Source organism: Talpa europaea, assembly GCF_964194135.1.
Source record: "Talpa europaea genome assembly, chromosome: 13".
Classification (NCBI taxonomy): domain Eukaryota; kingdom Metazoa; phylum Chordata; class Mammalia; order Eulipotyphla; family Talpidae; genus Talpa; species Talpa europaea.
Window position 1 is genome coordinate 68,519,262 of NC_140080.1, and position 24,279 is coordinate 68,543,540.

Here is a 24,279-nt window from a genome sequence, read left to right on the forward strand (position 1 = left end):
AAAGAACACATTAAAGTGCTAAATCTATATAATAAAATCTCTGTTTTAATATTTAAATAATGTGCTATTTTGAAAATGTGTTTCAAGAATGATACGGGGGATGACTGCATTGCTCAAATATGTTTGTAGGGCTGGTAAATCCACCTAGGCCGGACCAATCTCACTGGTGATTTTCAATACCTACTTACATGGCCTGCCTCTGCAGGTGAGGAGAGGGTCTAGAGTCTTTGTCCTCTCTGTCCAAAGAGCCAGTTATTGCCACCTCTCTTCTAAGAACTGGACTGAGATTGCCAAAGACATTAGCCACTGCACAATTAGCAAATGGCAACAACTTCCACCTCTGATAACAATGATATGATTCAAAGGACCGCCTAACACAGCAAATTCAAGACTCCAACATAAACTAAGATAAATCTCTGAACCATTCCAAACTCCTCAGGGAACATGATGAAGAATTACACGGAAGTAAAGGGAATTCCATCTACGTTGGCTGTGTTTTATGTGAAGGAGCAGTTTGAGTTCACTATGTATTGCTTTCTTAGTGAGTGAAGACACAATTCTTATTTTTTGTACTGCTATATTTATATCATCATTCAATTTATTATAACTTTTTACTTATATTGGTTCTAATATTCTTGTAGTAAGCTAGTGTTACTCAATTTTCCAACCCAGTGTCAGTGTTAATTCTTAAGAAAGTTTAAAACTCTACCCTTGTGAAGGGGAATCACAGGGAAATAAAAAATAGGGCACAGCACAGAAGTAGCACCGTACATAAGACAGGATACATAAAATAAAACACATTTGAGTGGTTTTCTCAACATCTTCTCTCCATTGACTCTCAAGACAGTCTGTATAGTAGGAACAATTACACTCTGCTATTTATTTATTTTTGATTATGATTATTTTTATCTCAGTAACACTGGTTTATACTAGAGGTGCAAAATTTCCCATAAACAGTGTGGCAGAAACAGTATACAGACATAGGCCTTCTAATGCCAAAGACCAACAAACTTGTTTAAATCCAAATTAATTTTTAAAAATTTTACTAAGAGTCAAATAACCCAGATTCTTATGCTTATTTTTCTATTCACTAGGTGACATTATATGAATTATTTGGCTTCCTGAAGCCTAAGTTTTCTCATCTTTAAATAGACTAACAATATCTGACCTGCCTCTATGAGGATTATATAAAACAACAAAGTGTAAATAATATAATAATAAATAATTATTGACCAATCTTTAGATATTGACAATACAAGGTGACTTCATTTCAACATACCAAACTTGATTGAATAGTTAAAAAAAGAAAAGCTATGTTTTCCACTGGAATTCTGGTTGTGTTCATGTATACAAACTAAGAGTACTTCACTGTCCAGTTGTTAAAATTATATGTTCTTAGAAAATTATCTCTTTAATTATATTGGCTATCTTTTCAGTCTTGTTAAAAGAAAATATGCATTTGGACATTATGTAAACCTGTGAACGTTTTTGGATCCAAATAAAGGGAACTATTAGAGATTACATTTCTTCTTTCTTAAGAATAAAACAAATGAGAAAAACCCTCACATATTTTACTTTGATATAAATGTAATGTCAACTATTCAATTACTCCTAGAAAGTAATACACGTGAATAATTTCTGTGGAAAAGCTTCCATTCTTTTTACAATGTGCAATTATAATAGCAACAATGACAATAATGACAGATAATAATGAATGTGTATTGGATATTGAAACCTCTGATTAACTTGCTATTTGTTAGATGTGTGTGAAGTACAGTTTGAAAATGCCATGAAGAAAAGATACCTTTTGAGTTAGAAAAGTAAAATTAGGAGACTCAGAATTAACTTGCTAAAGGAGGTTTCAATTATTCTTTTCTAAATAATCCTAGCAGAGCTTACCGGTTTAATTTTAGATTAGGCAAAATCTAAAAATGTAGCCCTATTGTAATAATTAGAGTTCCTCACATGACCCTCTTTACATGGGAAACCAATTTAGCCAAAATTAATATGTTCTCTTCAAATCTGTTAATATTTTAAAAATTCTCCAGTTCACTCCTCATCGTAGCACTGCTAAGACCAAAGTCATGTTTTTGAAAGACAGGATTTAGAGAAATTGAAACAAAGAGCTGAATATGTCATGATTTTATTTGGATGCCTTTGATTTGAGTCCCTAGATTCTTGCATAGCAAAACATAGGTTAAAAAGGCGACAGAATTTGAAGGTCTCCTTTGTTCCATCTCAGTAATTGCACAACATTTGCCATGTGTCACATCCCTGTGTGTGTGTGTGCGTGTATGTGTGTGCTCGTGCACATATATACTTGGGTTCCGGGGATGAATGATTGAAGGATGACCTAAAATCTCATGGTGTAAACAAATTTTTCATCATACTGGTGTTCCAAGTACAGCAAAGTCTCATTTATTTATATTTCAGTGATTTGGAACTTTAATAATTAGGAAACAAGCGAGATAAAGTTTTTCTTTTCATGATACATGAAAAAAGTTTTTAGAAACTAGATTGCAAGAGTTTTAACCTATTTAAGAAACTGGCTGATCTGCTGGCCCTTTAGAGCTACCTATGCACATTTACACTAAAATCACTTTACTGGTTACAATGATTCTCATTTATTTAAGGAAATATTCTGCAATATACTAAGAAATCATTAATTCAGAGAAGTCGTAGAGAACTTTGAAGTAACCTACTACAGTATTTCCCAAACCTAACAAGTCACTAACATCATCTGAGGAGATTAAAAAATTGAGATTCTTGATATACTTTCTAGGGCCAAACTTTGAGAGATTATTGATTCTATGGGACAAGATTTCCAAAATCAGTATTTCACAGGCTTCCAGTTGATTCTAACACTCTAGGCCTGAGGCCATTGATTTGTCTGGTTCTCTACATAATGTCGAAATCTTTGTAATGTTTTTTGATAAGTAATTGTTTTTGTCAATTTGGAAATTTATAATAAAATTTATAATGAAAGGATCTTGGTTTTTCAATTTATTCTGGAAAGAGGTTGGGCAGCTGGGTTAGATTTTTTTTCTCCTGATGCTGAGCTGAAAATCTTCCTCAGTCTAAGAGGAAAAGAGCCATGCCTGTCTGTGCCACAGCAGCTCTTCAAATATTGGAAGAGAGTTGCCATCAGCTTCTCCTTTCCACATTTCCATTCTTTCTGAAAAATGTCTCATTTTTCTTACTATCCTGGTCATGTCCTCTGACCCTTAACAAGCAGACTGTCCTGCTTCCAGAACTGTGATGTTTTTCAATAGATGTTTCTAATATGGAAGTCTGAGTACCATGAGGAGCAGGGAATTTATTCCTCTTGTTTCCACCAATATCTCTAGAGAGTTATCATTGTCCCTTTTAAAAAATGTGAAGGTCATAACTGGACACAATATAACAAATGTGTTATGTGATAGTAACTATTTTTTAAGCTTCTCTAAAATTACAATACTATTAGCCCTCACAAGGTCGTGTTCAAGCTTTCGGTTGACAGCAAATAAAGATTGAAAAAAAAAAAAAAAACCAAAACAGATGTTGGAGCCTCCTTGGTGGCCCAAAGGATTAAGTCTCTGCACTATGAAGCGATCCGCAGCCTCTGCAGTGCGAGTTCGATCCCCGGCCAGGGAGCTGACCCACATGGCACAGCAGACCTCTCTTGTCTTACCCGCTGCTGCCCTCAGCATTGTATTTCAGTGGATCCGCCTGTTCTGCTCCCCACTCTGTCACTGGTGAATCCTTTCACCCTCCCCCACTGGTGAATCCTTTCACCCTCCCCCGCCTCTGGCCTACACCTCAGCTTTTGTATGCATAAACAAATAAAGCTTAAACAAACAAACAAACAAGTGTTTCCAAATTCAGTTTTCCCTCTCTTGTATTTCTTTGAGTTAAATATTGTAAACATCAATGCATAAATTTTTTTGTAGATTTTTATAATCTCTATGGTTTTAGACACTGTTTGAATTCACTTAATATTTAGCAATTATTAAGGGAGCTTCGCTATGTTCCAGATTCTGTGGTGAACACTAGTGATAATAGAGGGAACAAGAGCATAAATTCTAGAGTTGGAATATTTCTTCATTTTCTCTTTTCATTCTAGTCAACTGTCACAGCCTAATTCAGCTGGACCAGCTCTCTTGAGCTGTTGTAATGGTGGTGTTCTTGCTTTCTGTGCTCCTGTTCCCATCCCACTTGCTCTACATACTTTGTCAAATAATTCAGAGAAGTCTGACATTAGTGATCAATAATGTCAATCCTCCATTTATAACCATAAAACATCCCTGTTAACCTAATAACTGAAAGCTCACTTTTCCCACCTTCTAACTGTCCCTTTTCTCTTTCTCTGTTTCTCTGCTTCAGTCTCCCTCTTTTTCTATTCTCATAGGTAAATGCTGATTTGAAATTCTTTTCAGGGATAACAGTTTCTGAGTTAAGATCTGAAAAAAATTGAAAGAAGAATTTCAGATGGAAATTGCTTAGACCATGCGGGAATAGTAAGCAGAGGAAGATCCCGAGACACTGGTCAGGAGGAGACTTTGAATGTCAGCTAGCTTTCCCTACATTGCCAGTGAGAGGGGTATCCAAAAGTCCCAGGAGAAGAATTGTTACCCTTTTCTTAAAATTTTCCAGGGAAGTAAACTCCCTTGAGAATTTGTTCCAGCTGATTTGCTATTGTATTTAGGTTTCTTTATCATAGCGGTTCTTGGTAATTACACAGCAGCTTTCATGGAAGAGCCTTTAAATAGACCTGATAATGCCTCTCTGAGGTAGGTAAACACAAAGTATCATTATCCCCATTTAACAGATGAGAGAATAGAGGAAAAAGGGCTTGGGCACCTTTTCCAGTGCCTCGGGTGAGCTTTATCTCTTCCACCTCACAGACGAAATGTCTCTGGGGCTTTGGCACACAGCCCTTCTGTGATTCTCAGGTGTGGCTGAATAACCTGCCTTTGCTTTCCATCTGAGCCTGGAACCACATTCCTCCCTTCGTGGCCATGTGGGGACTGGAGAATGGCTGTGATTGATTATATTATTTAGTTTTCTGAAAATGGAATTTTGAGGTTTGTTTGGTCATATAAAAACCATGCATCCTCACTGGGAAAAATCATGTCTCTACTTAAAAACAAAAAGGACTTAGTATACAGTAGGTGCTCAATAAATACTGTTGTATAAATGAAGAAATTATGAATCAAACAAGGAGTTGGTGAAGAAGTCCATGTCACTTGTTTTCCCGCCATCCAGAAATGTGTCATTATAGATTCCTTATTACCATTTTTTCCCTCATCTGTTTTAAGCTGTAGTTAGTGGGTGTGGTGATGGTTGGGGCAGGGGGAGCAGGCAAAAGGGAGAGGAAAAGTCAGGTTTCTGAACCACAAGTTAGATGAGTCAGAAGGGGATATATTGGCAAAAAGACAGTCTTATTTACTAATTTTCAAATACAATCTTCCACTTTGACCAGGCATTGCCCCCATTCTCTCTCTGTGTTTCATTCTTATGTGAGTGTGCCCAAATAATTAGTCTTGCTGTTGTCACACCACCGTATTCATCATTTTTATTGACTATCTCTGCTTTTGTTACTGTTCTCTTAGGATCAGTATTGTCTCAGAATGGGAGTCACCCATGACAGAGTGTAATCTTCAGTCATCAGCTCAATATATCAATAGAATCTTCATGATATTGGCCACATCCACATCCTATCATATTATTTACTTAATATTTTAGTTTAAACTGATCACTTAAAAAAAACATAATCTCAGTCTGTCCTATTGGTTCCCAATGCTAACTACTCAGTGGAATCACCTGGGAGAGCTTCTATAAAATATTTTGGGTAGGGATACCTTTCAGAGATTTTAATGTAACGACAATAATTTATTGGCATTAAAAAACCATTTCTGTTTGATTCTAACATGCAACCAGGATTGAGAATCATTGTTCTAAACATTTATATTTATGAATCATAGGCTCTATGGGTTAATTATGATTTATTTCTAATCCCTGCTAAAAATAGTCATATTTAACCTAGTCACTAAGTTTTAAAATGGTTTGTTGTGTACCATCTGAAATTGTTTCACATCCTAGCAGTGGTAGGCAAAACGTGGTTGAAGATATACTATAATAAATAGAAGAAACCAGAACTTAGAAATACAAACCTCTGAAAACAAATTTATATTTCAGCTTGGTCACTTCTGCTTTGTTTGACCATGAGAAGATCAAACCTCTTTACTGGATGTAGCTTTGCACAATGCAATTGTAATTAACCATCTTCCCTTCACTCTCAACCCAGTCCCTGTAACATACCAGGGTCTTCCACCAATTTTCCTTAAAACATATTAATTCCCAAATGTGACCATATCCCCTGGCATGCAGACGGAGTGGTTTATTTATGCTTTTGCAACATGTTTCTGGGCACCAAACCAATAGATTGGCTAATGATGGCAGAGACAGAGATGACCAAAAAAAACCTTAAGATCTTTATCTGAATGCATGAAATACAGACTCCCCCAGGGTTAGATTATCAGCCTCAAGAGCCAGTACAGGCCTCTCTTTATATTGACACAGCACTCACTACTCTTAGTCCTTTGTTTCATGAGGGACAGTGGCTTCTAGCCAACTTTATACTCACTGCTTCCTCACCCCTCTTCCCCACCTCCCAGATTAAAGCTTGCTTTAGTAACTAGAAGCAGTTGAATATCTTCTTTGCTTGATTACCTATATAATCCCTAATTCTAATACCTACTACTTAGTGCCTTTCTTCTGAAGAGCATAAATTGCAATGGAAATAGCATCTCATTAATCCTCCCCACATCCCCGTGAGGAAGTTGCATGGCAAGTATTACTTCTTAGACTAATCTGCCTCCCTGCAAGTGGGACGCAGGGTCTCATGCTTACTAGCTTGGATGCTTGCTGCTGAACAAGCTGGTGTGGACAACCAGTGTTTGTGTGACGGGAGAAAGCTCTTCTCCGTGTGCAAGACAGAAGTGGCTCTATGCAGCCTGTCACAAAGGAGCTTTTCCAGCTCTGGGTAGCCCGGTGACAAAAGGAGATAAAGCGGCACTCTCATGTTAGTGATGGACTCATAAGTAACTCCTGCATGTAAACTCCTAATAAAGCCCAATTATTAGACTCTGCTGTCTCCTGAGAACTGATCTCATTACTGACACTTCCCTCCTTTCTCTTCTCTCTCCCTCCCATCTGGCTGGCTTTTTGAAGAGATAAGAATGACTTTCTGACCTGGGGAAACTTTGGTAGCTGCCGCAGAAGAAATAGTGCAGGAAAATACATGATCACAGGATAACATTGAAAATTCAGGTTCAGGGGATAACAACATCTCCCCAATTACTTGTACCTGAGAATCTAAGACATAACAGTAAAAGTATTTTGCAAAATCATATTCCAAAGAAGAAAGTTCAGTCATTCAGGAGGATGCTGAGGGGGCTATGTCCAGATCCAACCTCATGAGATAGAGCTCGGGATTACCTATTACTCAAACTCCAGGGAGGGATTTCTTGTGGGGAAGTTACGAAGCCATTCAGAGGAACTGGAGCCAGCCTCCTGCCAAGCAGGCTCTTTCCAGTTGGAGAGTCACTGCAGGAGTGGCCATGCAGGGAGATGGTAAGAAAAGTTGGTTACTAACCAAGTGTATTACTCCAGACTTCTGGAATATTCACTTGTAACAGAGATGTCCATTCCTCAAGAAAAGGGAGTTTCTGCTGACACCCTTTAAATGGATCCAGAATTTCTCTTTAATGGAAAAATAATCCTATGAACTCATTCTGGGGTTAAGATAAATAAAGACGGTTATCCTTATTTTGGGGTAGATAGGCAGCAAGGGACTGAGGCAGACCCAGGGTGTGGGGTGTGTATGCTGTAGAGACAATGAGGTGTGGCATGTGGGATCCAGCCTAGGGACACCCTGCTGCTGTGGGTGAAATAGGAATCTCTTATCTTCCTCCTTTTTTCCTCTCCCTCCCCGTGGGGAGCCAGTTCTTTCTGTTCTTTGCTGCTTCACCAACCCTGGAGGGGCTAAGTGCTAAAGTAAGCCCTAGCTTGAGGGCTCAGCAGAGTCTAAGAGTCCTCCAGCGTGCCAGCCTCGAAAGGGCATTCAAAGAACCTTTGAGACCATTATCAGACTGTGACAATAGCCTCTTATAGTCATCAAATCTTTGACACATGGAAACGTACTTTTCTTGGAAAGTTCACCACATTCTCTGAAGCTGAATTGTAGACACTGAACTATGTGGCTTGAATTATTCTGAAAATTCTCCAGTAATAATCGGTACCTAAATTTCATCATCAGGAAATAACTCTCTTAGCATCTCTTAACTTCCCTTAGGACCCATTTCTCTCTTTCTCATGTCAGTTCATCATATTTCTTTTAGTTTTACATAATTTTTCATCACAGTTACCTTTCAATAAGTTACTATCGATATTTTTTTCTTCCCTCTACTACAGGTATGTAGCAAGTTAGAAAACAAAAACAATTAATTTTTTTTTCATTCTGTGATTTTCAAAGTGTGGCTCAAAATCAGTGGTAGCAAAACCACCTGGGATGTTGCTAAATATGAGGTCCCTGAGTCAACGCTATAGAGCAACTTATTTAGACTCCGGAGAAGGGCCAGGAAGATATGACTTAAGAGAAAGACTGATTTGTCAGGATTTTTTTTGGGGATGAAGGGGAGAAGTCTTGCATTTTTTTTTTCTCTTTTAGCTTTGTATTACTGGAAGGGCTATTAACATATTGCTGACTTAGATGATTGCTCAACTGACAATATAACTTTGCCTGTATACATCTAGTTGAAAAGTAACATTTCACTTAGTTTCCCTAACTTGTGTTCCAATTCCCTGTGTCCTGTTCTTGGACTGAATTTTGTCCATCCCTCTCCCCCACCCCTCACACCTTCCCCATTCATTTATTGATGCCCTAATGTCCCGTTGTCACCATATTTGGAGATTTGACCTTCAAGGAGGCACTTAAAGTTAACTGAGGTCATAAAGGTGGGATCCTAATCTCATAGGACTGGCATACTCATAAGAATAGGTAGAAATATTAGATTAGTCTCACTCTCTCTGTTCCCCATGCCCTTTGGTCCCTGCATCCACATGGAAGAAAGGCCATATGAGAATGTAAGGAGAAGGCATCCAGGTGCAACCCAGGAAGAGAGCGCTCACTAGAAACCAATATTGACAACAACTTGTTCTTAGATTTCCTTTAGAACTGCATCTAAAGGCGAGTCTCTAGAACTGTGAGAAAATTAATTTCTGTTAAGCCACCTAGACTGTGTTATTCTGTTATGGCAGCCTAGCATATGAATATAGCTCTGCTTAATAGAACTGTCCAGTTAATAGGAACATAGGACTGAGAGAGACCAATGAGTTTCACTCAGTTTTGGAAATTGGCACTTGAGTCAGGGCCTTCTATGCATGATGGCCTTAAGAAAGGATCTTCTTAATTTCAACACATAACAACTAAGCTTAATAGCAGTCTAATTACACTCGATGTGGAGAACTTGGAATATGGGGAGGTAGGCTTCTTATCTATTCCTCTGTACAGTGCTAAGCTACTGTATATATACAGTAAATATAAATAAATAGCAATGCTTCAATGGAGAAAAAGTAAGTAGGAGCCATAAAAACAGATACAGCTAAGACAATGGAGGGCTATGCGTACTTTGGGTAAGGGTGTGGTATGGTAACATGTATCTTAAGAGGTATGAACCTATGTACTAAAGCATATATAGCGTTGTAAACCAACATTAGCTCAAAAAAGAGAAAAACAGGGCCTCCCTGGTGGCGCAGGTGGTTGAGTGCAGCACTGTGAAGTTGTCCGCAGCCTCTGCATCGCTGGTTCTATCCCGGCAGGCCAGCGAGGATCCCACATGGTGCAGCAGACCTCTCCTGTCTTGCCTGCTGCTCCCCTCAGCAGTGTATTTCGTCAGTCTGCCTGTTCTGTTCCCCGCTCTGTCTCTGGTGAATCCTCTCACCCTCCCATGCATCTGGCCTGTACCCCAGTTCTTGTATAAATAATCTTTAAAAAAAAACATAAAAAAGAACAGATAGAACTAATGGAAGAAAAGTTTATATAATCTTTCATGGCAGAATCTAATTTGTCTATAAAATTACAGACTTTTTTATAAATGTGATTGCAGAAATTTTGAATGCTTCTTATTATCTGAGACTTTAAAGTTTCCTTGCTTTAAGAAAGGTGAAGCATTCTCCAGAAACATCTTTCTGAGGTGAGAATTATTCTTTCTATTGCTTTCTGGAGCTTGTGTTCTCAGTTTGACTAGGCTGATGGAGGACTTGAGGGGCTCCTTCTTGTACAGGTATAGTCCTTCCTTGGAGTGGATTTTTTATTTACACTACTTGTTGCTGGTTTAATTTGCTGTTCTGTAACTCTGGTGAAGTGAGAAACTTTGAATTTATTTGTGTGCATTAGAATGATGTTTAATTATTTCAGTTTTACTTTGATTTCTCCCTTTCCAAATTTTGAGTGTAAGAGTAAATAACAGCTGAAGTTAGTCAAGTTTCTAAGAGTTCTAAAGTACCTAGAATTAAGTACCTTCTCTATGTGACTAAGATAGCCAGTGAGGGAAGAAGACACCTGCATTCTAAACAAACACACATGTGACTAAGTTAGAGGGATTATCTATTCTTAAAATCTGTTGGTGATGCATGCTAAAAATGACAAAGTTATTACATGTTTTGGTTAACACCTTGTGCCCTTGAATATCCAGATATCTGCCTTAAAATTCCTACCAATTTGCGCTCAGATCTATGATGATGACCTGGAGTCTTCTTTGTGGTGTAATAGAAATGCATATCTTCTAATAGAAAAGCAATAGTTTGGTTGTTCAAAGAGAATCTTAATCAAAATAGAAATTGGTCCCATCCAGAAGCACAATGGACTATGTATAAGCCTATGGGTGCTTTGGTGGGGGTGGTGGTGTGGGATGTTCATCTGAACAGGTGGGATCTTTATACACAGCTAGTGAGAATACAAAATGGTGCAGTTGCTTTGGAAATCAATTTGATGGTTTTTCAAAAGATTAATCCTTTGTTTAATGTTAACTGAATTACCATATGTCCTAGTATTTTCACTATTAGACATATATCCAAAGGAAGCAAAAGTGTCCACTTGACAGATAAGTAAAATGTGGCAAATCCCTACAATGGAATACTACTTACTCATAAAAAGGAATGAAGCACTATTATAAACCATAACACTGATGAGCTTTGAAAACTTTATGGCACATGAAAGAAGCTGGAGAAGGAATACACAGACAAACACACAGTAGTATTCTGTTTATATAAAATGTCTGGGATAAACAAATCTATGGAGGGATAAAGTATATTAGTAGTTGCCTAGACTGGGGATGGTGGTGGTGGCAGGGAAAGGGCTGATTACTGACAGATACGTGGTTATTTGCAGAAGATTATGAAAATCTTCTAAAATTAATTGTGACAATTGTACAACTCTGTAAATACACCAAAAACCTTTGGTTTAGGGCCTCCCTGGTGGTGCAGCGGGTTGAGCACAGCACTGTGAAGCTGTCCGCAGCCTCTGCAATGCGGGTTTGATCCTGGCCGGCAGGGGAAAATCCCACATGGCACAGCAGACCTCTCTTGTCGCACCCGCTGCTCCCCTCAGCAGTGTATTTTGTTAATCTGCCTGTTCTGTTTCCCGCTCTGTCTCTGGTGAATCCTCTCACCTTCCTGCGCCTCTGGCCTATACCCCAGCTCTTGTATAAAAATAAATAAATCTTAAAAAAAAAACCCAAACCTTTGGTTTATAATGCTTAAATTGGAATGAATGTTTGTGAAAACCTTGACAGGGTTTCAGTTGCCACTAACAGTTGTCATAGTAACCAATCCATCAAATTGGTCTATGCTAGGAACCACACACTTCTGCCTTTGTAAGAGACCACTATTACTGGGATTCCTCACAGTACCAATGAACCCCTATGCCTAGGAGGTAGAAAGTGATGAGATGCTAGGGTGGTACATCTTGAAGCATTTAAGTTTTCCCTCAATGCTGCCTTCTCTTACTCACAGATCGTACATTCTTTCTTTGAATTCTTTCCATCTGTCTAGGAAGCTCTGGCTTGTTTGGTTTCGAGGGGTGTTAAAAATCAGGGCTAGAGAGTGTTCTGCTGCTTTGTTCTAAGCAGGATTTATAAAGATGACTATTTCCGTTTTGGGATAAAATGGACCCTCCAAACCTAATAATTCCTCACTTAGAGACAGACTGTGAAGAATTTACTCCCTCTCCCCACATACAAAATAGACCTTTACCTCATAAAAACACATCTCAGAAGTGATCTACAGAAAATTTAAAGCCAGCACCAATAATATGCACTTTGACTGTGGATACACACACACATCCATCTGTGCGCATTTTCCAACAATGTCTCTTCATCTCCAAGGACTCTTCCTTCTCTACATTTGGTGCTTTCTCTCTTCCTCCTCCTCTCCATTTCACTGGCCTCGCCTGTCTTCAGAGGCACCTGAAGGCACATAAGTCAGGGAAGTGAAACCGACTGTAATTCTTCAGTTCACTTGCCTGTAGCCTCCAGTGAGCCAGTCTCCATACGGTGGTGGCCCAGCTGAGCACTGAGGAAGTTCAGAGTCCCGCGCAGGTGCAATTTACCAACCCTTGCAGGCGCAGGCGCACTGGGAGCTGAGAGCCAGACTTGCAGTGAGAGGCTCTGGGAGCAGCAGAAAACGAAGACTCTAAGCTTTAGCTTATGAGATTAAAAAGAAGGAGCAGTTCCTCTATAAAAGGAAGAAATGAAAGATTTTCATACCTAAAAAGGCCAGCATTTTCCTTTTCAGGAATTAACTGTAAGTTGCTGAGAGCAATCAGAAAGTCTAATTTTCCTACATCCTTCAGATACTCTTGTGCCCACCTTTGGATTCATCCAACCTCATTCCTTGGGTCTTAGAAATCTTTGACTAATTTTGTGCTATCAGTGAAATTAAAGATGTGATTATGAGTGTTCTTGGTAGGCAAAAATATATTCAGGTAAATTTTGCTTTAATGTATCTTTTTTAAAAATAGTAATTAATTTAAAATTGTATTTCTGTTTATATAGTTTTTATTGTTTTCATGATCATAGCAGATCCTTACTAAAACCCTGGGAAGCAGAAGTGCATTTATTTATTTATTTATTTATTTATTTATTTATTTTTTTTGTGGGACCCTCGCCGGTGGCCAGGGATCAAACTGGTGCTGCAGAGGCTGCGGGCAGCCTCGCAACCCAGCGCTCAACCGCTGCACCACCAGGGGAGGCCCTAGAAGTGTAATTATTAACCCATTTTTCTGATGTGGGTCTCAGCTAACAGGGAGCTAGAATACACATTTAGGCTTATGATTGCAAAGGCAGCAGTTTTTCCACTACAGTATCACGTATTTTCTCAGTTCAAGTAAAAAAGCCTCTATTTTTTCACTATGAAGTGGGTAATCATTAGTGAGGTCTATAACTTTCTCTTATGATTTAGACAACAATTTAGATCAATGTGATCTCTAGCCACACACACCACCTTTCAGTTCCTGCAAGGTACTGAAATGTGTGCTCATACACATGCTCTTATCTCATCTTGGGGTACCCCTTATCCTGCCTTCCACCCAGACCCATTATTCTGCATAACTCATCCTTTAAGGTGCATCTTAAGCTTCTTCTGTAGAGAAAATCTCTAATATTCTGGCTCATGGCACTTTTCTATTCTATAAGGCATGCATCACTATATTCGATTACCAGTTTAATTAATTTGTGTGTAACTTTTTACACTTTTCCCTTATATTGTAAACTACATGAAATCAAGAATGTGTGTCTTGTTCAAATATGTATTTCAGAAACTTGCACAGGGCTTGGTGCATTATACATGTTCAATACAAATTTGGGGTATATTTTCACAACAGAATTTCCTGTGGGTGGCAAATTGTAATGCATCACCTCAAGTTCTCACTGTGACACAGTCCTAGACATATGTGTAGTAAAAGGTGCTCAGGGTTAGGAAGGTCTCCTTGCTTTTCAGGTTTGCTGGCAGAGCCAATTATACCAGATTTTACAGAATGAAGTTATATTTTCATTTTCTCCTATTGGCCTAACAAGCTGTCCCCTCAAAGTTCTGAGGCTTCTAAAACTACTGCACTTAACTAGCACAAGAATTTTTTAAAATAAAACATCTTGATTAACTCTGATTAAAGTCACATAATTATTGAGCTGTAATGAATTATAGGAGGGACAGTAATATGATAGGCATTTTTCTTTTTCTCATGCAAACTTAGTTTTTTTTTGAGCATTGACTTTTCATTTTAATGGAACACTGTCGATAACTGTAAATTATTTAAGTTGGGTATATAGCTATTTAAAAGTCTTTTAAATTTATATTTATTAGTCAGACAAATATTGAACATCTACTATATAGGTTCTTTAATTCCCTTGCCCATCCTCCTTGACTGCTAGTTTTCTTGTTCTTTTTTTTTTTTTCAGATGGTTTATCTTTTAATAATTTCTTTGTTTTCTTACATTTATTTGCATTTTTCTTACTGCTTTTCTTCTTCCTTTTTTTTCACTTCCTCATGATTTTCTCTTTTTATATCACAAATACTTGCTTTTCATTCCCCTACCATTAAAGGCTTTCTCTCTAGTACTTTCTGCTTTACTTCTAATGTTGCAGATAGTTCTAATTCTATTTTCATCAACATTATTTGTGAATACATAAACCCTTCTCTTATTTGCAGTAAAATGGACATGCTGACAGTCTGGTCTATATTACAACAGGAAATTTTTTCTCTGCTCATGACACTCACCTACCCATGTCATAGTGTTGAGTTTTTAAAAAGAAATCATCATTAGTAATTCACGCATCAGAAGTTATTCTGGAAGGATATAACAATGAATATATTCTCTGAAATTCTCTAAATGAGTGATGAAAGGTATAAACATTCATGACATAAAAATTGTTTAAGTGATTTCCTTAAAACAAAATATAACAGAAAAATTTCCAATTAGAAAAATCTTATTTTATGTTACTGAAATACACCAGAATTCTCACAATTTGTCTTCTATCTGTTGAAATTATTACCTGTAATTATCATCAACATGAATAAATTTCTATTGTAGTCACAGAAACAAAGCTGATACTACTTCAATACCCAGTGCACAGAAATCAAGGGGGAAAACCTCTTGGTTAAAATTCAGGCTTCAAGGCCTCATTTTGCTTTGCTTTATTTTCATAGTTAAACTGAATGTTCTTATTTTTACTGATTTATTTAAAATATATTGTCTCACTGCATTTTTAGTAAGTCAGTATCATGGTGACAAATCTCAGCAATCACATTATTTAGCCCCTTAAACTAAGAATAATAACTAAGTGTGGTGGACCAGTAGGAAAGAATTATGGCTTCTTAATTCATTTTTATTCATTGATTGGGTGCTTAGAAGAAGTCTTAGAAGTAGGAACTTTTAATCACTCTACAGTACAGGAAGACAAAGATAGGGAAGGTGAAGCTTTTTGAGGAAGCAATAGCTACTATTACACTTATAATAATAGAAAATTCTTCAACTTATGAAGATCAATTCCAATTCAATACTAGTCATATAACTGGACAAATTATCTTCTTTAAGCTTTAACTTTTAATATTTAGAAAGAATGAGAGTATTTTAAAGATTAGAAAGAATGTAAGTAATATATCAAGCTCTTGGTAGATTCTCATTTAAGGATAGTTACTATTATTTTTGACAAATAACAGTTATTTGTGTTTATTGTCCCTAAAATTATCTCCATTTTAATTTCTCATTGGCTTTGTCAATTCACACAAGAGCTAAATCTGTAAGTGCCCACCTCAATTGTATTTCAGACCAATACTAAGTCTTATTCAATACATATTTTTGGATCAAAGTGAAGGACTGAGTTAAGTACTTTGATTACATATATTCAGAGAGGTCACCTTCTACTCGAGAGACAGACATTAGCCAAACCTTATGTGTGTGAGTGCTCTCCTAGAAATTACTCACGTTGGATAATGGCAGAGAGGTCATAGAGACATACTCATCCAGCTGACTGACTCAGAAATCTGGAGTTCTGATAACATATACCCTTCAATCAAAGCAGCTGTAGATATAGGGTGTCATTTAGAAAAATAATTGCTCACATAGTCATTTATATGCCTACATTGCCTTGCGTGGTAAGTGTATGTCAATCTCAGAAAGTAATGCATTAATTGTACCTAACTCTACTAATTTCCCATTGGAAATTACATATAATATAAATGGTATTGTTTCTTTTGAATAACAATATCCAGTATACTTGGGAAAAAAACTTATTCGCCATTTTAATTAATCATTATTCATTTTTCTGGGATGACTATTTTATCCCTGAGTCTTATTCTGGAAATCTAATTTGGCAAGGTAGCCTTATTTTGACTTGATTTCTTCCCAGATGGAAGGAGGAAGATCAATGGGATTCTTTGAGCAAGAATAAGGGCAAAATTTTGTGTCCGCTTTGTTCACTGATGCAACCCAAAAACCTAAAATGGGGGTAAGTGAACTACAACTCACAGAACAAATACAGACCACACATCCAGTTTTTACACAGCCCACAAACTAAGTGTATTCTGTTTTTTTAATGGTAGGAAAAAAATCAAAAGAATAAAATATCATATATGTGAAAATTATGTGCAATTTCAGTGTCCATAAATGAAGGCTTATGGAAACACAGGCAGGCCCATTTATTTATGTATTTATTGTTGATGGTTGTTTTTGCACTACAGGGAGGAGTAGACTAGTTGCTACAGAGATTGTGTGCCCCCCCCAAGCCAAAAATAATTATAATTTGGGTTTTTGCAGAAAAAAAAAAAAGCCTACCCCTGGACTAGAACAACAGCTCTCTTCTTAAGTGCCAGATACATTAATAAAACCACAAGTTTTTTCTCTAAAAAAAAAGTCTTAAATCTACTGTAAGGTCAAACACCAGATTATATCCCAGCAAGGTGTGGTTCATTCTAAGAAGAATGCTATGGTTGGAAAACACAAACTCAAGAGCCACATTGCTTGGGCTCAGAATTTGGGTCTATCACTTCCCAGCAACCATGGACAAAATGCCTAGCTTTTATATTCATAGATCCATCTACAAATGAGGTCAAAGATGGTGCCTGTCCCTAAGACTAGTGATGACAGACAAATAAATTAACATGTGTAAAATGCTTAGAACATCACCTAATATGCAATAGCTGTTATAAATAACATTTCTGACTAAATTTTTAAGTCAAGTAAATCAAGATACTTAGAAATTAGCTAAGGTTATTGAGTGCACCTCAACATTTTTATAAATAAGGAAAAATACAAGCACGAATTAAAATTTGAACATGTCCACTTTTGTCATTAAGTCTTCTAAGCCACTAAAAGGCATTAATATCTATTCAAATTGCCTTTTGATTGTTGGGTATAACTATTTGGCTCCCATACCTGTGATATAATTTTGTAATCAATGGTCTTGTTTCAGATAATAAACAAATTGTATTCTGAATGGTTGAGTAACTTCTGATACAAATCTAACTACCTAACAACTTCCAATCTAAGGGTATCAAATTGATATAAAGGGAAGTAACAATTTAGAGAATGCATGGATACAAGATTAGTTTATTTTTTCAAGGTTGTAATTCAGTTCTTAAGAGAACCAATAGAAAATACTGCCTACATTTAAAGAAACACTTTTGAAGCATCAAATCCAGGAATCAAAATTGTATGTTGGGAAATCTAATGGCTTTTTAATCATTGCAAGTCACTTTAGCAAGTAGGTAATTAGTATGCCTGATGTTTAAATAGATTTTTGCATTAATTTATATGAAATCTTTAAAGACTGTTTGATAGAATGTGAAATCTTTATAAGGTAGCCCTCTGTCTTTTATAAAATATAATTTTTACACTTCAACACAGGACTGTAGTAGCTGGTGGTTAAATGTTTAAAAATATAATTATTTTCATGAATGATTTTCTCTTACAGGTGTTTTCCTGGAGAAGATTCAATAAACTTTTGTTATGTACACTAATTGTACAGATTGAGGAACATGGTGGTACATGCAACATTGAGATTGTCTTATTTTATAATCCTAATTCCTTCATTCCTTCATTCATTTATTCACTATGTTGTGTATGGAACAATGTAAATGTGGAAAAAAGTAATTAAACCAGACCAATTAGATTTATTTGGGACAATAACTAAATAATGCATTAAATTTTTGACAATACAAATAAAATTAACATGGGGGGTTATTTAAACGAAGCTCAGACTATAAGTCTTCTAATATTTACTTTTTAGTGTACTAAACATTGCATATCGTATCACTGTATTAAATTTTCAGGCATAGAAGCCTTTAATAATGACTTTTCTAGAAACTTTTTAAAAGAACTTATTGTTTTAATTTCTTTCAGTAAAAAAGAAAGTAAGAAATAATAAGACTTTAAAATATCTTGATTTTTGTCTACTCAAGTTCTGTTATCTCAGTTATGTACATATTCATTTATAAGGAGATAATTCTTTTGTTTATTATCTTTAATGTTTGATTTGCTAAAGTAAAAGATGAATCCAAGCACAAATGGCATACTCAGAAAAACTTATCAACTAAAGCAAAAATTGGGGTATATAGGAACTCTTTATGCTTGGATTGCTTTACTTCTTAGACTTAATTAAAAATGCAAAATTATTTAATAATCTCTAAACACATGATTAAAATGGTTATATTAATAGTCCTACTTTCTATCAATAACATTCCTCTGTAAGTAAATTCCCTTCAAAATAATCTATTTGCTTATATTTTGTCTTTTATTCCAAAAGAGTGGTCAATTTTAATTGCCTAACTCTTCTGAATTTGAAGAGCTCTTTCATATTTAGACTTTAAAAACTACAAGTGGATTAAAATTAATAAACACCGTAACCTTCCATTCAATCGTCTCCAAAAAAGTGATGTGATTGTAAACACAATTGTTTAATGCAATTATCCTTCTGTGAAACTATGTGTAAGACTGAAATAATATTTTAATATTATGCTGATACCATAATAAATAGGCTAATATAATACTATTGATTGTAACTTACGACATTTTTGTCTAGATCAAAGTAAGATCTTGATGTTTATTTTGCATTACTTCCGTGAATTAAAATTAGAATAATGTAATTAGTCCCTGAAAATGGAAAGGCTACAGTTGCTAATAATGGAACAAAATCTAAATTATATTATTTTGAGATCAATAATAGGTTCACATGAATTCTTTTTCCTTTCTGTATTATCTTCTGCCTTTAAAGGAATATACAGTTTTCTTCCTACACCGAAAGTATCAGATTCTTGCAGCATCCATGACACTTGTATGCATTCAGTGGTCAGACACCACTACATATCCTTCAAATGACATGGCCCAGTGAAGCTGGAAGGTGTCGTCACAGAGCCAGGCAGCCTGGTATCTCAGCTTTCCACCAGCACAGAGCCAGCAAGCCCCAACTGGTGTGCTGAGTCCAGACTAAGGTGAAGAATAGATTCTGCATTTTGGAAGTCAACTCTCTTCTAACATTGAATCCCAGGACATACTTTTCAGATAAAAGTACATTGAGGGCTTCAGAAATTATTTATGGCATCAAATTTATAATGCTCATTTTCCAAAATCACTCTTAGAACAAGTTAAATCTTCATTTTATTAGTCGGCTGGCTTCTGAATTTATACTAGGTTTGTATAATATTTTTAAAAACATAAATAAGTGTGTATTCAGGGCTGTAACTAAATTCTTGAGTATGTGTGATATGTACTAAATTAAGTAAATTTGTAGGTTATTTAATAGTGAGAAAAGTTAAAATAACAGACTATCAATCACCAGCACCAATTGATATGGTAAAACTTGTCAACCATAATCATCTTACCGTTTTCATCTTTAGACAAATGAAAGACTCTTACAAAATAAAAATACATTCCATGCTCATGTTTTCACTGGGGTGCCTGTGTTCACTTTCAAGCGTGCGGGGGGGTTTGTATTCTTGCTTGTGCTATTGTCCTACTATCACCTTTTGACACAACAATTCATGAACTCATTCTCACAAATATTAGAAAAAGTAACTTAGAAGATTTTTAAGTTCAGAATTGCCCATGGTTCCCACAGGCCTCACCTGAACATTGGTGCCACCTCAACAACTGTAGGGAATGTCTTCCATTTCTTAAAACTTTAGCTACCTAGGTCTGGTAGAACTATCACAATGAAAAAATAAACATTTAATTCCATAAGGCTGCACAACGTGCACCCCAGCCTTTAGCCATCCTTCTGAGAGGGAGAGGCCATAATGGACTTTTAAACCATGTACTTTCTGATGTAATACTTTGGTGAATTAGGCTGGGGCAGACTGGCATCTCGAATCACAATATTTTATCATGAGAAACTGAGACAATACTGTTTCTCTTTTCTGAAAAGAGAAATAAATGCATTGTTAGGGCCTAATAAAGAGGGTTTTAAAATTGGAGCCAATAAAACACAACTGTCAAATCCTATAGTCTTTGAATTTAATCTCAGCAGCGTTTTTGTAAAGATATCTTTTTTTTTTTCCTCTCCTCTGACATGAAATCCTGTCTGCAACATACATACACAGATACATTCCAAATAACAACCGTTCCTCCTGCTCCTCAACTTCTTCATGACTTTTGAGCTGGCCACAAGAGACCTAGCCAGAGGAGTTGACTTCCTTCCTCCCAATTTTCAACCAGGGTCCCCTCTGAGATGGGAGCTACTAGGCATGATTCACCAAGACACTCTGAAAGTGAAAAAGGAAGGCTTTCCATAAGATAGAAAAGTTTGCCTGGGTATAGAAACATCAAAATTTCCAGAAGCAACCCGAACAGACAAAGAATCTCAGAATTCTCACGTGGAAAGAGAGCAACCACCAGTCAATTAAAAAAAAAAAAAAAAAGAAAAAAGCAACTTGAGTGACAGAAAGAATGAAAACTCACTTCTCAGAGCATTGCCAGAGCACTTTGGCTTTGCCCAAGGCAGGAAAGAGGCGGAGTGGGTGGGGACTTCTCATGGCAGAATCCCTTCCCTTTAAACAAAATCATTTGAGATTGGACAGAGAATTGGGACAGAGAGAGTTCCAAAGCTGGATTTCTAACTGCCCAGCCTTGGTCCCACCTGCCTGTCAATTGTTCAACCCTCACGTCCCACATTTCCCCCTCTGGGGATACTGAGAATATGGGCTTTGCAGCGCTGGGGGATGGTGTTAGGCCAGGTCCCCACTGACCTTTAGAGTCTCTGAAATCAACTTTCCTCACACCATCTGAATGTTTGCGTTTGTTTTCGGTCTGCCAGATTCTCCAGTCCAGCCCACCTCTGTCCCTACTTCACCCTGCCCCCTCCCCTCTCTCCGGCCTCTCCGGCTCCCCTTCACCCCCACCCTCCTCTTTGTTGTCTCCTACCTGCTGGCTAGGCTTTGCCTGCAGTGCTGCCTGAAGGGCATCAGGTGGTAGTTCATGGCGTCCAGCAGCAGCTTCTGGCAGACCGGGTCGGTGCGCATGAAATCCACTGACTGGACCCGCTCTACCAGCTCCGGGGCCGGGATCAGCGCGAAGCGGAGGCGCTTCATGAGGTCCGGTGCGTACTGCATGCGGGTCTCCCGGTCGTGCTCCAGCCACAGCACGGACATCTGGAAGAGCGCCAGCTCCGACTCCACGGGGGGCGGCAGCGAGTCCAGCAGGGCGCGCATCTCCTCGAAGTTGAGCAGCAGCACATCCTCCACTAGGTACTTGTTGGCCAGCTTCTTGGTCTCCTCCAGGCCGTGCAGCGCGGCGATCTTGCACACCTGCTTGTAGTTCTGTACCGAGATCTGGTCGTTGAGGAACTGCACGCAGAGCTTGGTGACCTGGGGGATGTGCAAGATCTTGCTGACCGACAGCACCTCCTCCACCGTGTCCAGGGAGAGGGTCACGTTGGCCGTGTAGAGGTACTCCAGCACCAGGCGCAACCCAATGGACGAGCAGCCTTGCAGCACCAGGTTGTTGATGGCCCGGGGACTGGTCAGCAGCTTGTCGTCGGGGGAGGAGGAAGGAGTCCCCGGCTCCTCCTGCGGAGGTGGCTGCTGCTGCTGTGGCGGCTGCGGCTGCTGCGGCTGCTGCTGGTCCTTGGGAGCCCCAAGGCCGTCCTGGCCACCGACCCCTCCCCCGAGAGGGGGGTGGCTGGAGAAGAGCGATCGGAAGTACTGCGAGCAGGAGGCCAGCACGGCCTTGTGGCAGTGGAACTGCTGGCCCTGGGCCGTCAGGGTCACGTCGCAAAACAGCTGCTTCCTCCACAGCAGGTTGAGGCCGTGCAGCAGGTTGTCGCTGTGGCTAGGGTCGAAGGTGGAGGTCCTGTCCCCGGATCTGGACATGGCGAGCTGACTCGGCGCACCTGCCTTTAAGCCCTCCTCCAACCTGGCAGACGGGTGGGGGATGGGCGGGAGGGGAGAAGGGTAGTGGAGGGGGTGGGGTGTGGTCGGGGTGGGGAAGGGTGTGGAGGCGAGGGGAGGGCGAAGAACAACAATCAGTGCTTAGCTCGGCTCCGGCCGGGCGCGCCTCCGGACCCCGACCCTGGGGAGGAAGGTCTGACGGTTCTGGATCTGTGAGCACCACCAGCAGGGCCCTGACTAGGGTCCGGGCACCCGTTCTGCTCCCAGCTACTCCTCTCGCCACCTCCCACACACTTCGCTCCTCACTTTCCTAAAACCACCCCGGCTCGGCTCTTGGCAGAGGCAGCGGTGGCAGAAGCGACGGCAAAGTGGCGGCTGAGGCCAAGACACCTCGTGGGCTTGTGTCCATGCCGGGTCGGATGCAGGGAAAGGCCGGGGAGTGGGGAGCTCTGGGGGTTGCCCCGAGAGTGTTGAGGCGCCCGGCGACCGACGGCGGAGGTTCCAGGTCAACTTGTGTCGGTAGATTTGCTTTTCTCAGTTGATCCAGTTTTGAGGGGCAGGAAAGGGGGGGGGGGTCCAAGAAGCGTGCGTGCAGGCGGGCGGGTGATTCTGAGCCCTCCAAAAGCTGGTAACCCCTTCGATTATCCGTGCTGCCCCGAGAAACTCCTAATAGTCTGAGAGAGCAGATACAGCCCTTTCTTCTCCCGGGAAAGTGCAGCGGAGCGCGGTGAGGACCAGCTCAGTGGACTCGGCAGAGGCGGGAGCTGTCCTTATCAATTCTAGCTCATTTCCCTCACCCCGGCCCTGCCTGCTTCCCTGTTTCGCAAACTGTTGGCTTCCTGTCATCACTCAGTTTCGCTAATTTTCCAGAGACGCCTTTCAACCTGGCTGGAGCACCCCTCCAGCTCCCCACCCGGCCCCCTCTCAGAGCCTGGCTCCCCTCATTTCAAAGCGCCAAAGTTCCGACGTGTATCGCCCACTCTTTCGCCGGGCGGCGCCCAGTGAGCTGGGGAGGGTGGCAGTGGGGCTGTGGGGTGGATTTGGAGCAAGTGCCCGGAGGGATTCGTGTGTACAGTTCTCCCTCCCGGGCACCAGGCGCTGTGGCTTTAACTCCAGTAACTACGAGAAGTTCAAGTTAACAGGCAGGTGTTGGGGGAGGGGTGGGGCGGGGGCTGCCCAAAGGGGGCGCGGTGGGGGGAGGGGGCGCAGTTCTGTAGGGGTCTCTGCACCCCATCCAGCAACCGGGCCTGCAGCCGCACCTTCTTCCTTCCGAGTCCCTGGGTACAGACCCTAGAAGCCGCCCCCCACCCCCCAACTCGGGCACCCCCACTCCGCTGGCCCTGGAACTACTTCTGTAAAAAAAGTCTTTGAGCCGCCCGCATCCAGGCGGAGGACGGCAGGAAGGGGGAGGTGAGGCGATCGATAGCCAGGTCTGTAACCTGTAATTGCACGTTCCAGGGCCGAGCAGAAAGGGACCCTCTGCCCACATCCCGCCCGCGCGCCCGCGCGCCCGCCGGCCGGGGAGAGCCACAGCCGCCGCCCGAGCCGCCCGCGCCGCCGCCGCCCGGCTCCGGGGGATCCCGCCGGACCTGCCCCTTCCACTGCGGCTCACTCTGTCCTGCCTGGCGCCGGTCCTGGATCGCCGCCTTCATATTAACACCGGGCTGAGCTCCTTTCGACTCACTTTCCCATCCCGTTCCAGGTGGACCCCAACCTCCCTCGGGCTCCCTCCCCCGGCAACCACCGCCCCCCCTCCACGCCCCCAAAGCGCTGGCTGTCTTGAAACACCTTCTAGAGTCTCTCCCTGTAAGTGGACCCGATCATGCCCCTCTTTCGCTCTCCCCGCTTCGATGTAACCCCCC

The 24,279-nt window shown here is 40.1% G+C and overlaps 1 protein-coding gene across 2 annotated transcripts in view; it reads right to left on the reverse strand.

The window, feature by feature from the left end:
- The window catches only part of KLHL14 (kelch like family member 14), a gene marked incomplete at both ends in the record, with an annotated part of 91,930 nt that extends 67,874 nt beyond the window's left edge, over positions 1–24,056 (reverse strand). The window contains 2 exons of one of the 2 annotated variants that reach the window (XM_084251762.1): positions 21,453–22,442; positions 23,869–24,056. In XM_084251762.1, coding sequence (XP_084107888.1) covers positions 21,453–22,442; positions 23,869–23,906 — 1,028 coding nt within the window. Of the gene's footprint in view, positions 1–21,452; positions 22,443–23,868 lie in introns of those variants that run through there. The other variant, XM_084251761.1, reaches the window with a different exon arrangement.
- Between the last annotated feature and the right edge of the window lie 223 nt (positions 24,057–24,279).